Here is a 12,982-nt window from a genome sequence, read left to right as displayed (position 1 = left end):
CTTCATGTTAAAGGAATGCCAAAGGAACCCCATGTCTCACGCAAGGGGGCTGCTGCTAGCAGAGGCAGTGATGGTTGTGAAGGCTCAGGACTGTAAGGAAGACAACTATGAAGACATCTTACCAGCTTTTCTTGAGCTGGGTACGGTACTATCTGGAGATTGTTGAAAAAAAGGAAAACTTTACCTGGGTCCAGATGATGTCAGCCAGTTCCTTGCGGTTTTGGACAATTGCCCAAATGAGCAAGTCCCTAATGGGATCCATTGTGAATGTGACTCGGCCAGCAGAACGCTTGTACAGGGATCGGAGACTAACCCCTTGTACCTTTAAAAGAGGGGTGGGGGGAGAACATGATTATAAAGCTGGAATCAGATAACAATTGCTAAGTGGTGGTGTGAGTGAAAGGAGAACTATTGTTCTTAGTTTTCATGTTCATTTTCTGTCCTACTATCGAGCACACACACCATGGTCAGTGATGCCTTCTTCACACAAACATCAATACTGGATCGGGTGTCTTCAGCCTCAAATTAATTTCCCTCATGGAGGCTGTGTACACATAACTTTAAAGCTCATTCAAAGCACATCCTTTCCCTCAAAGAATTTGGGGCATTGTAGCTTGCTCCTCAGATTTACAATTCCCAGCAACCTGTAACAAACTACAGTGCCCAGCATTGTTTGAGGGGGGAAAATGTGCTTCAAAAGTCTAGTGTGTACACAGCCATAGACTCACCATTCACCTTCTGCCACCAACAGAGGACACAAGGAAGGAGGCATCTAACCCTGGTACAGTCTCTTTTTCTCCCTCAGCTTGCTTAACTAATTCTAAGGCCATTTCCTTGGGTTTAGGAAGATACAGCACATCAGGCCTTTTTCTGGTTTGAAGTTATGGAACAAAATCTTGGAACTAAATTTAAGAGGAGAGAGGCTGGGATACAGAGATCCACAATCATATTGAAAGGAAGTCAGAATCAAAGATTTGCACCAGCGAGTGGAGAAAGGGCACTAGACATAGTAAGTGGAAACGGCAACAAAATGTTTCAGTGTGATGTGCAGGATTCCAACTGCACTATTCTACTCCCATTTTTGTCTCCATACCCCCAAACATTGAGTCAGCATTCTGTGGCAGTAGGTTGACAGGGTTTTCCTCCTTACAGTTATATTTTTTTACTTCTGCAAACCAGAAGGTTTTTTTCAAACCTGCTGATACCTCTCTATTGCAATTGGGCAGTGCTGTTTTGGTTACATAACTGATGGCTCTTGCAACTTGAACATTGGAAATAGGGGGAGTCACTGCATGAATGTCCTGGGTGCCAGTAAAAGAAATCTCCAGTATCAATTCTTCATTCAGCTTCTGCTGCTACAGCAAACTGACAGCAGGACACAGTATAATATTAAAACGTATACGTATAACTAGCTTACCAAAGGTGATGTTCTCCTGGTGCAGGGACCACTATTAGAAGTGGCGAGGGGATGTATGGACTGCCCTGTACATTCTGTACTAAAAAGGGGTGCCATGAAAGGTTATAAGGGATTAGTAACATGCGGAGATACATTACATTGAGCTTGATATGGGGAACGGCAATAGAGAGCCGGTGTCTCTCAGTGTTCTTCGGCTTAGGGTACAGCTGCTGAGTGAAATCTCCCAACAGCTCCCTCAGCACCTGGGACACATGGTGCATTTGGACTCTTGGCACTTTGGAGAAAGCGGAGCGCTCCTTCTCTTCCATTAACACCTTCTGTAGCTTTGTGTGGAAGACGCTGGAGTTTGCCATGTTTTCATAGAGGTAGATCAGGGTGTCCCAGGTAACAAACTCCTTCAGGCGCACACCTTGCTCAAGAAACAGCTTGACAAAATCTGGCTTGTTGGCTATGAGGGCAGCAGCCATCATTGGGTGCAGATCAGAGGGCTGTTGGCCAAGAAGACAACCAGAAAGAGACAACATAATCCAAGGGTAATGCAGATTGTCCTCCCCATGATGGGGGGGGGGGCGGGGTGGAGAGAAAGAGACAGACAGGGACATGGACACACTCACAGTGCAAGCTCAAAGGTAATGAGGAAGCATACAGGAGTTGCAGCAGTCTCTAAAAAGGCAGCAGCTGATAGCTATAGCAAAGTCCCTGAAGCTGATGAAGCAGGCAGTAGAAAGCTATGAGATAGAAGCTGGCCAGCATATGTTCAAGTGTTCTATCTCCCGTTTAGTCCACATTTACTCCTCAGCAAAGCACAGAAAGCAGCAGGCAAATTGAAGCAAGGTCTCACTGATGCTGATGGGGCACAGCCGCTTCCTTTCTAGCATGGAGTGATAGATGCATGAGAAGCCAATAATAAGAGTCTTTCCACAGCATGCTACCCTAAGGGACAACAGGACAATAGTGGGTGAGCCATGCCCATGGGGTCAGTCAGCAACACACACCACCCCCTCATGGTTACCACTGCCTCCCATTCCAAGAAGTAGCTGGAAGTTGCCATGTTGGCTCTGACACAAAATATGTATGACACAGGTATTCTTAACATGCGGTTTTTCAAGGGATGCGGGTGGCGCTGTGGTGTAAACCACTGAGCCTTGGGCTTGCCGATTGGAAGGTCAGCGGTTCAAATCCCCGCAATGGGGTGAGCTCCCATTGCTCGGTCCCTGCTCCTGCCAACCTAGCAGTTCAAAAGCACGTCAAAGTGCAAATAGATAAATAGGTACCCCTCCAGCGGGAAGGTAAACAGCATTTCTGTGCACTGATCTGGTTTCACCAGAAGCGGCTTAGTCATGCTAGCCACATGACCTGGAAAAACTGTCTGTGGACAAACGTTGGCTCCCTCAGCCAGTAAAGTGAGATGAGCACTGCAACCCCAGAGTCGTTCACGACTGGACTTAACTGTCAGGGGTCCTTTACCTTTCTAAAAAGATTTTTCAGTGAGGGCAGAACCCAGCTCTTTAGCATGTCACAGCAACAGGGCAGCCACTCAACCACACTGCCAGTGCAGCAACAACAGGGTTTAAATAACTTGGTTTACCTATTTGTAAAAACCCTAAAAACGTGAAAGTATTTGCTATTTGATGAAATGTCACTTGGAGCCCATGGGATAATTCCACCCTACTCTGCTATTTTCTTCTGGTTCCAATTGACCAGTAAGAGTGTTTTCTGCACAGACAATAAAAAATGGCATTTTCCCTGCTTTTTGTGGACACCTCTAAGAAACATGACGCAATCCCTTAAGACAGTTTACACTTCTGATAAAAGTGGGTGTCTTAAAGATTTCTCAAAGTAGCAAGCTGTAAAAGTTGAGTTTTAAAGAGTTCACATCCAAACTTAAAAACCTCTGGCAATGTAAGAGTTGTTTTGCACCTTCTGACACCACGAGTTCTCTGAATTCTTTGATCATCCCAAGTATGCCTGCCGTTGCCAGACAAGCATTATAGCTATTCTGTCCTCCATATGAACAATAGCAAACAAGGAATGTGTTACATAAGACCATGCATACTGGTGCACTGATCTATTATTCCCTTACAAAGAGTTCTCTGGGCAGCTTACAATGCAACTGAGTGAAATATACAAAGGCGAGCCAGGAATTACTGTTGAGATACAACAGGCACCCACAACTTTGCAGAGATAACTGAATACATTTTTGTATTAACAATGCATCTAGATGAGAAGCTCTCTGCCTTAAGTGTTCATTCCGTATTGTTTTTAAACCTAGCTTTAGTTGTTTCCATACTGTTTTAAAAACTATTTTATATGTTTTTATGGCATGTTTGCAAATATTAGTCACTTTTTTGCCATGGCAATGCAAAGCTACTTACAAAATGACTGTAAAGAACTGGAAGAGCTGCCATTCCATTACTCTTGACCCTCTCTTCCTCATAATGAGTCTACAACACAACACAACATCATTGCATTGTGTCTCCTCATCCCTGCCTGCCAATTGTGTGAAGGTGGGGAGACACACCTCATGATGACATGTCACAGGTGTTACACAGTGTATTGCAGCACATATTAGGGGGAAGGAAGAGCAAAGAGACACAGATTGGCAGCTGTGCAAGGCAGCTCTTATAACATCTGGTTTCACCCTCAAGACACCCCATGCCTTCCCAAGAGACATGCTTGCAGTCAAGCCAAGCCTAGTCCTTTTAGACCCTGCTCTAATTATGCAGGCAGAAAGCAGATATACTCATTGCCAGTGTGTGTCACCAAAAGCTTTCCTACCTTCCACTCATGATCATCAGTGAAAATCTCACTCCGGGCAATATCCACCCTGTTCCATGCCACTGCAAGCTTCAGCTGGTGGTCCCAGTTTTCATGGCCTAAGTGATCTCTGTATCGAGAGGCTACAATAGAGGAATAAACAAAAACATGGCTGAAACTAGGATGCAAAGGGCTGAACTTTATTGGCTGCCTCTTACTCAAGCACATCCAGGACTTGAAGGGGAATGAATGGCGAGAAACATATTGGGAGGCCTAGGTACCTTGCAACATAAAGGTATCACTAGCATACCCTTTTGGCCGCCAACTGTTTCTTTAAATATCCTGTGGATTTAAGCACATGTAACATACCCAACATTACTGCCTAGAGCTTGGTTACTCTGAGCATTTTCTAAAGAGACTTTCTTGTTTATGTTGACATTTAATGGCTAGAGCAAAGCAAGTATGGAGTCATTTTAATGTTTCCATTATGTGGCTTGCTTGTTTCATTAAATATTTGAGCTGGGGGGGGTTTAATTGCTGTTACCTCCTACGAACTTTAAGGTTAACAATCAAACTCAACACATCAAATAAAATGTGTTTGTGTCAAATGACTTTGTATCTCCTAGGTATTGCTCAACATCCCACTTCATGCAATGTCAGTTTCGGGTTATGATACCAGGTAGTATTTGTTGTACTGTACAGTTACTGACTCACACTTCCATGTGTGAAAGGGTTAACCTGAGCTCAGGTTGCCAGTGAATGTGGCTTAGCAGGCTGTCAGCAGCCTCTGCCCCCCCTCTTCCCCCCCTTAATGCTTCCTAGAACAAGCAAAGAAGGAGCCATGTAGCTTTGGCTCCCCACTCAGCTGATCCTGTAAGTGAACTGAATCTCTTTAAAAGTGAGATTTTAAAACCTGCATCTTTGCAAACCCAAAGATTGCATGATTCCTTTTGTAAGGAAACAAAGTACTTTTCTTTTTATAGTTGCTTGGAAACTTTTCATCTTTGTTTTACTGCCAGAAGATGGAGATTTGTTTGCTGTAACTTCTGGGAATTTCTTAAGTAAAAAAAAATCACTTATTTGCAAAGCTAAGTTTCTGTGATTTTTCTCTAGCCTAAGTATTTTAATGGGGAACATTCTTTAAAGGTGGATGAGGGTAGATGCAAACCTAACCAAGTTTTAAAGTTCTTCGAGCAATCACCATTGTGCTTAACTCTGCTACTGGAGAGTAGGAATCTCTCTTCCAAGCCTCTCTCTCCAACAGTATTTTGCTCGCTGCATATGGTGATCAGGTGTCCTTGCTGTGCCTCCACTTCCATGGAAACAAATCCCTCAAGGTAAGTGAAGTCTAAATTATGACACACAAAAGTTTCTACAGTTCAGTACTGTCTTGTGTTGCATTCTGAAGCAATACCACATTCCAACACAAGGGAACATCCTAAAAGAAACAGTTTCACTTACTGATCTCTGTACCTCATCTGCAACACCCACTGCACTTCTCACCTTTGAGCATTGCTTGAAGAATCGCTACATCGACATCCTGTTGTCCATCCTTGCCTTCCCTAAAGATGGTCAAGAGCTGCCTGTTGCGCACAATATCCTGGATCTGCAAATGCCAAAGAAAAGGTAGGACTGAAGGTCGTAGCTCATGATTGCAACTTCACTAACAAAACCCAGTAAAAGCTGCACAGAGACCATTTGCCTTACCTTTTTGGTCCATTCCACAATCTTACTCTCAGTAAACTGCTCATAGCTCTCTTTGAAGAATATGCTCAGTTTTTTTTGAATGAGGGAGATGCTTATTTGGGAGATGGGCAGATTAGCCACTTGAGCAATGACATCAGCCACCCGTCCTGAGCCTTCCACAACCACACAGGGGGTGCCATTGGTAATTGCATTGTAGATGGTCTGTAGAACAGAATACAGGAGCATGACTACATTTGAGCTGGTGCTGTCTCATGGACATCACTTTGATATTGCCACTAAGTTCAGAATCAATTTATGAATTGATTGAGCTTGTAGAATGACATCTTGGAATTCTGAACTGTATAATATCACATGGCACAGGTGGGAGATCATATTTCGAAATATATATGCTCCTTGTAGGCTGTAGTAATCTATGGAGCATATCTGGGATTAAGGAGTAGTATAGAGAACTTCTTATGTGAAGGAAAGTTTACAAACATGATTCTCCCATCTGCTGTCTTAAGTGATGTAGTTCAGAATTCCACCTTGCTCTGCCACTTCATTTTGCCGATCAGCATGTTGAGCAGGTTTCAACAGTTTTAGAGTGATTCTCATTGTTTACGGCTAAGGCATACTCTCATATCTTCTGCTATGCAGAATCTCTTTGCTATGAGTGAGTTAAAAGGGCTTGAAATGTACAAGTCAGAACTCTCTGTGCCCACACAGCCAGTTCCTGCTTTGTACTTACGACTAGATGTGTTTCTGCAATGTCACACAGACACCACAAAAGTGGTAACCATGTGATTGAGGCACACTGTGCTCTGAGAGAGAAATATCCAGAGGTTAACAATTACTGAATTCTCCTACACTCTGCTTCTTTTCCCATAATTAGTTGCCCTGATGCCTGTAGAGTACTTACATCAAGAGTCCCAGGGCCACCCTCAAGTACTACACAAACGATTGGTATTTTAATGGCAACTCCTGTAAGGAAATAAAGGCTCAGTCAGTCCCATGTGCTGAAAGCTAGTCATTCTTTCCCTTCTTGCTGATGCCCATTGGCAGTTACCTTTGAATTCAGTTAAAATGAACAATATTTATCTCAAATAACATTAAGAGCAATCAATTAATAGCAGCTACATAATTAACATTTCTAATGATGATGAACAAACGCAACCACCATCACACAAATAAGCCAGCGTTAAGCCACAATTGGTTACTTACTCACTATGGTATCAGTTGTTTGTTGCTTGCAGTCAGTCCATTTGCTTATTTCGTTTAAATGATTTTTAGGGGGAAATATCAGAGCAACATACAATAGGAGTGATAAAAGGCCAATATACAATCATATAAAAAGTAATAACAGGATACAGCAACAGCAGAAAACGTGTGCAAAAACATCTTTGTAGCTTTTTCGTTTGTTATGAAAACCTCCACCTCCTCTTATACTTTGCAGCTCGTTTTATTGCTCATATAGAAAATAAAACCATGTCAAAATGTAAAGTCAGATTCTGGTTGGGATTCACCCCATAACATGGCTACCGCAAACCACAACTTTGCCTACTACTCTTCCAAGGCAACACCCTTAGCATTTTTCCGTTTCTGCAACAAGCATAAAGTCATTCTTAGGAGGGTTTTTTCCCTAAAATCAGGCAGTATTTAAATTTTAATAATATAAATAAATACAAGATTTGAATTTATACTCACAAAAATAGATAACATAATTTGGCTCACTTAACAACTTGCTCCCTGGAGGGCAGTTTATCACAACTGCCAGTATGTACCCTTATGCCAGCAGCTTCTCCAGTGCAAAGCCGTTGTCTCATCCTGTTACTTTAGCTAATCGGACTTTGATATAAAACCATCTGAGTAGGAATTCCATTTGGGTTTTCATGGATATCAGCTGAGGTAGACCTGAGAGGCATACATTGCCACAGGGAATCCCATTGTTTTACTCTAGTTCTTCATGGAGGTCATTTTCTCGTTGATTATTGAGACCTGAGAATCCCTTAGAATTGATATATCTCAATAACACATGTATTTTTTAGACCAGGTCTTTATAACTCCTCAATTTCTGGTGACTATTCATTTTCTTCCACCTTCCTTAGGTCTCTCCATAACTTCTTTTCTTCAGGTCCAACTGTCACCAACTTCTTTTTCCCACTTGCCCTTTCCCATCATTCTGTGCCCCTCCCTTCACTTGACCTGCATTCCACCATGTCACAAGACTAGCCATTTATGCTGTCACAACTAGGAACATAGGAGCTGCCTTAGACAAAGTCAGACCATCAAGCTCACAACTGTACACTGAACAACGACAGCACTCAGACTTTCTTCAGAAAACAGTCATTCCCACTTTTATCTGGAGATGTCAAAGATTGAACATGGGACCTTTAGAACGCAAAGCATGTGCTGAGCAATATCACTTGACAATATCTTGGCATCAAAAACAGACTAGTATATTCAAGACTGCAGTACCAAATGGAAGAAATTGCATACCACTGGAAGCAACAACCAAATCTAAAGAAACAACTGTTCTTCCCTCCCATCTCTAACAACAGTGCCCCTATTATATGGATGTTGATTCCAGGATTCAAGTCTTTTGGCACTTTACCTTAGCAAATAATGTCCTGATATTTCATGATCTCCCCACTCTCCATCTGACATCATCAAGGCCTAATGCAGAAGCCTAAAAATAGGGAACCTTTGGTCCTCCAGGTGTTGATGGGCTTAAAACTTATATTGAATCTATTCCTGTAAATGTACAGTGGTCCCTCAGGTTCAGAACTTAATTCGTTCTGGAGGTCCATTCTTAACCTAAAACTGTTATTAACTTGAAGACCACTTTAGCTAATGGGGCCTCCCACTGCTGCCGGAGCACGATTTCTATTCTCATCCTGAAGCAAAGTTCTTAATCCAAGGTACTATTTCTAGGTTAGCAGAGTCTGTAACCTGAAGCGTCTGTAACCTGAAGCGTATGTAACCCAAGGTACCACTGTAATATGTTTCAACTGTTTTTAATTCTGAATTTTAAATAACTGAAACCCACCCAGGGACTTATGATGAAGGGCAAGTAATCAATTTAACAACAACCAACCTGGCTATAGGCCATGCTGAATGGAGCTGATGGGAGCTGAAGTCCAACAGAACCTGAAACAAGTTCTTCATCATTGGCCTGGCTGACATAAATGAATTCCAAACTAAACAAGCCTTAGAGGAGGGAAGAGCTCAGATTGCACATCAGACTTTTATCAGTAATGAGATACCCTGTATATTGCATCACAATTACCTTCTTTCACCTTCGTTTGCTCCGAAATGAACTTCTCAAGTCTGGTCCTCAAGGGGATCTCCACACCATATTTCCCATGTGTCCCATCATCCACTAGGATGAAGTGTGAATGATTACTGTCCAGGCAAGAGAGGTTCCCTTGAGTCTCCTCATCCAGGACATATTCAGCTGGGAAGCTACCCTGTAAACATCCAGGGGTTGGGGCGGGGAAAGTGGTCAGAAACCAACAAAGGACTTAATTATTGGGGCTCTAACTCTTGCTTGGGTTTGCATAACATGCTTCACTAAAATCTTCCTGTAGAGGAATGCCTTATCTTTAGAAAATGTGGCATGTTTTTTGAAAGTGGGCATGCTGAGGTCTTTTTCTAGTACCAAAACAAACGCTACAAATGGTGCTTACTTTTCTTAAGAGTTTGATGAGGTAGCAGTGGGATCTGCAGGGTGTTAGAACACAAAACTTTCCACTCCCCAAGAAATGGTACTTGTATATGATTGGTCTATATTTATAATGCAGTACCATTATAATGAATTGTACCTGTATATGATTGGTTTGCATTTATAACTTATAACTTACTGCTCATCCTTTCTCATCTGTCATCAAAGTCTTAACAAAACAAAACAAAAAAACTTTTTGCAGTGCACATGTGATCCTATACACCTGTTAATTTCACCTGTTTCCTTCCTTTTCTTTTTTCAGCAGAAGCTTAAATGCAAATTGGATTAAGTATATTGGGGGGGGGGGTTTGAGAAATTATATGGATATACCTGCATGCTATTTTAGGAACAGTAAGCACGTATGTATATGAAATATAGCCATATTTCCACCAGGATAGAACAGCCAAAATGACATTAAATATGACATGTATGGGATTGATCTGTAAGAATCCTATTCTTCTAGTAGCACAGCCTGAAGATGGCTCACCATAGGGCAGATGAGGCTACTCCGGTTATGTACTGTCCCCCATGTTGCAATGCCAATGGTGATAATCTCTCCTTTATAGTTGCTGCTCATGCTGAAGTCCCGTACTGCTTCTCCAACTTGCTTCATCACGCCAGCATGAGAACCACCAGTGATGATCCAGGCACCTGGGAAACAAAAAACATGAGTGGATTAAGGCCAGCTACTTCATTTCTGAATCTTTGTTCAGGATTAGGGAGCAATACTTCGTTTATTTTTTTAATAATAATAATAACAACAACAACAACAACAACCCTGCCAGCCATTTAGTCTGGTGGAGTTGAGTGTTTGTTCCCCACTGCTTATGAAGTCGTTTTACTGGCTCTCATTTTAGCTTTCTGATCTACTTTTGTTGGGAATTTTATTTTAGGTTTTATTACTTCTTAATGATTGAAAACCACCTCAGGGGTCCATCTGATTCTTAATGATTGAAAGAAGAGGTCAAAATATTGTTATCAGATTAGGGATTGGGCTGGGTGGTCTCTTTGTGTCCCTTCCATCTTTAGGTTTCTATAGTTGTTAGAAGAGGCTGCTAAAATGGTCACACTAGTTAAGATACATTTTGCACAGCAAAACCCCCATTTTAAAAAATGGAGAGTAGCCTAGGGCTACCATACATCTGGCATTTGTCCGTCTAAAATGGTGTGGTGTCCAGGCGGAATTTTTAGAAAGCAGCTGAAAAGTCTGGAAAATCCTGGGTGTATGGCAGAAGTGTTGTTGTTTTTTGGTGATTTTCCTAAAAACTTCAATTTATTTATTTACAAATAACAGCTCAACAACTTTTGTGTCTAGATTTTCACTTTTTGAAATATGACAATCCTAGCTATTGGCTCTTAATGGCAAACTTTATCAATGGCTAGCAAAAATCTGAATGATATGTCCATAGTACACATCCCTACACATAGCAGCTTGAGGCAGATAGAATCAGGCAAAAAGGACAGATTTTGGACTTCTGGACCTCTAAAGGTGCTGCAAGACTTGATGTGGATGCGGTGAACTTTGGTGGGGATGTGAGTTGGAGTACTTGATGCTGTATCTCCACCAAAGTGCAACTTGTATATTTGTGAATAAATACAAATATTACAAAATACCAGTAAGCTTCCAGTGATTTCTTTCCATATGAAATGAAACCTGAGTAGGTGCTGCTTCCTTGTAACCCTCTTACCATCTGGAGAAGTGAGGGAGCAGGTAACAATATTACATAAAGAAACAGAGAAACAATACAGGAATATGCCCTTTATTGGTGGCTTTGGAGCAGGATTCTGCCTTACCTGTTGTCTGTGCTACTTTAACAAGCCCCCTCCGGAATATGTTTTTCAGTCTCAGCTTCATGTTGAAGTTTTTAGCTCCTCCTGTCACAGATATTAAGAGGTTGGGTATATCAAGTCCCCAGTGCTGCGTCATCAGCTGGTAAATTACGCTTGGGGGGGTATTAGAGGAGACACGCACAAACTGCAACAGGAGAATAAAGCAAATAAAGCACAGATGGTATGAGAAAGCTATTCTCTGATTCTAGCAACTATGGCCAATATCGTAAGAGCTCCAGGCTCTCCACAGGCCCTCCCATTCAAGCATCCAAGGAGTCTTGTGAATCAGCAACATATTCCCAAAGATTTGTGTCTGAGTGGAATAGGAAGTCACAAAGACAACGTAGAGAATATCTTCTGTGACTTTGGGGGAGGGGGGGCAGAAATCTATTTCAATCTACAAAGGGTTCTTTTTCACTCAGAGACAACTCTTCTTATTGTTCCACTTATTATTTATTAATTTATTAGAGAATATAAACCACTTGATAAAATCTCCAACCAATGCACATAAGAATTATCAGTGTAGCACTGATAAATTCAGCAAATATTAAAAACAAGTGTACATGAATAAATTATGTGTCTGGCTAGGCTTGCTAAAATAAAATAAAGAAGTTTTTATTAGACATCTAAAATAGTACAGTGAGGGCACCAGCCTAATGTTAATAATTCCCAGTATCTATGCTATGCAAGCTCTATTTCTGGACATTTTGGGAGCTGGGAAAAACAACACATAATTGCGGGCTGTGGAAACAGGTGCACTAACTGTGTTCCCCTCCCCACCCCACTCTGTAAGTTGAAGGATGACAGGAAATAAATGTTCTGCCTAATGTAGGGAGCCTCCACATGCAGAAGCAGGCTCCCCACTCCAGACAGTTGCTCCCCTTATCACAAAAAAACACTATTCAGATGAAATGCTTCATGATGAATCTACATGAACAGGGCTGCACCTACTGGTACCTCCAACCAATGTCTCACACACCAGCTTGCCTCAGCCTGAGGTTCACGCACTCAGAATAAACATCTGCAGTGAGGGAACATTTGCATGCACAGCTTCCTCTCTGCATACATTCAAACTATATATGCAGAGATCAGGCACAGATGATGAATGACACTGGGGGTGAGACTACCTTTTAGGGGGTTGTTTCAGATATTGATTCAGTGCATAAGCATTTCAACTGAATGGGACTAAATTGTCACCTTCAATACTGTCAAGATTATAATTTTGTAATGAGACACATGCAGTTGGTCTTGCCTGCATGGCTGTGGGATTATTAACAAAAACATTAATACCCTGCTCATCTGGCTGGGTTGCCCTAGCCATGAAGAGTTATAGCAACAAAGTAGGATATACTCGTTGCATAGGGGCCAGCTTGGAGCCCCCATAGCATTTAAAGGATACCTAGTAGGTTAGAATCCCAGAGTATGAGTACAGTGTCTTACTTTTCATTCTTGCCCTTGCAGCCTGAACACTTAATCAAAAATTTAATTGGCAGGTGTTTTTTTAACCCACTTCCCTTACAAGCTTTATAAACAATGCTCTCTTCTTAGCTTCCAAATCTTACTAGAAATCC

General features: G+C 41.8%; 1 protein-coding gene across 6 annotated transcripts in view; it reads right to left on the bottom strand.

Annotated features, from left to right (window-relative positions):
* TRPM2 (transient receptor potential cation channel subfamily M member 2) overlaps positions 1-12,982 on the bottom strand; it is a 40,028-nt gene that overhangs the window by 15,489 nt on the left and 11,557 nt on the right. For all 6 annotated transcript variants that reach the window (XM_081910298.1, XM_081910297.1, XM_081910299.1 and 3 more), the window contains 9 exons: positions 11,376-11,556; positions 10,069-10,232; positions 9,147-9,327; positions 6,780-6,841; positions 5,882-6,082; positions 5,678-5,780; positions 4,196-4,317; positions 1,555-1,905; positions 185-322 (listed from right to left, as the gene is read on the bottom strand). In XM_081910298.1, coding sequence (XP_081766424.1) covers positions 185-322; positions 1,555-1,905; positions 4,196-4,317; positions 5,678-5,780; positions 5,882-6,082; positions 6,780-6,841; positions 9,147-9,327; positions 10,069-10,232; positions 11,376-11,556 — 1,503 coding nt within the window. The remainder of the gene's footprint in view (positions 1-184; positions 323-1,554; positions 1,906-4,195; positions 4,318-5,677; positions 5,781-5,881; positions 6,083-6,779; positions 6,842-9,146; positions 9,328-10,068; positions 10,233-11,375; positions 11,557-12,982) is intronic.

Source organism: Podarcis melisellensis, assembly GCF_964234715.1.
Source record: "Podarcis melisellensis genome assembly, chromosome: 5".
Lineage (NCBI taxonomy): Eukaryota > Metazoa > Chordata > Lepidosauria > Squamata > Lacertidae > Podarcis > Podarcis melisellensis.
The sequence above is the reverse complement of the archived record's forward strand: the minus strand, read 5'-3'. Positions and strand labels throughout refer to the sequence as shown.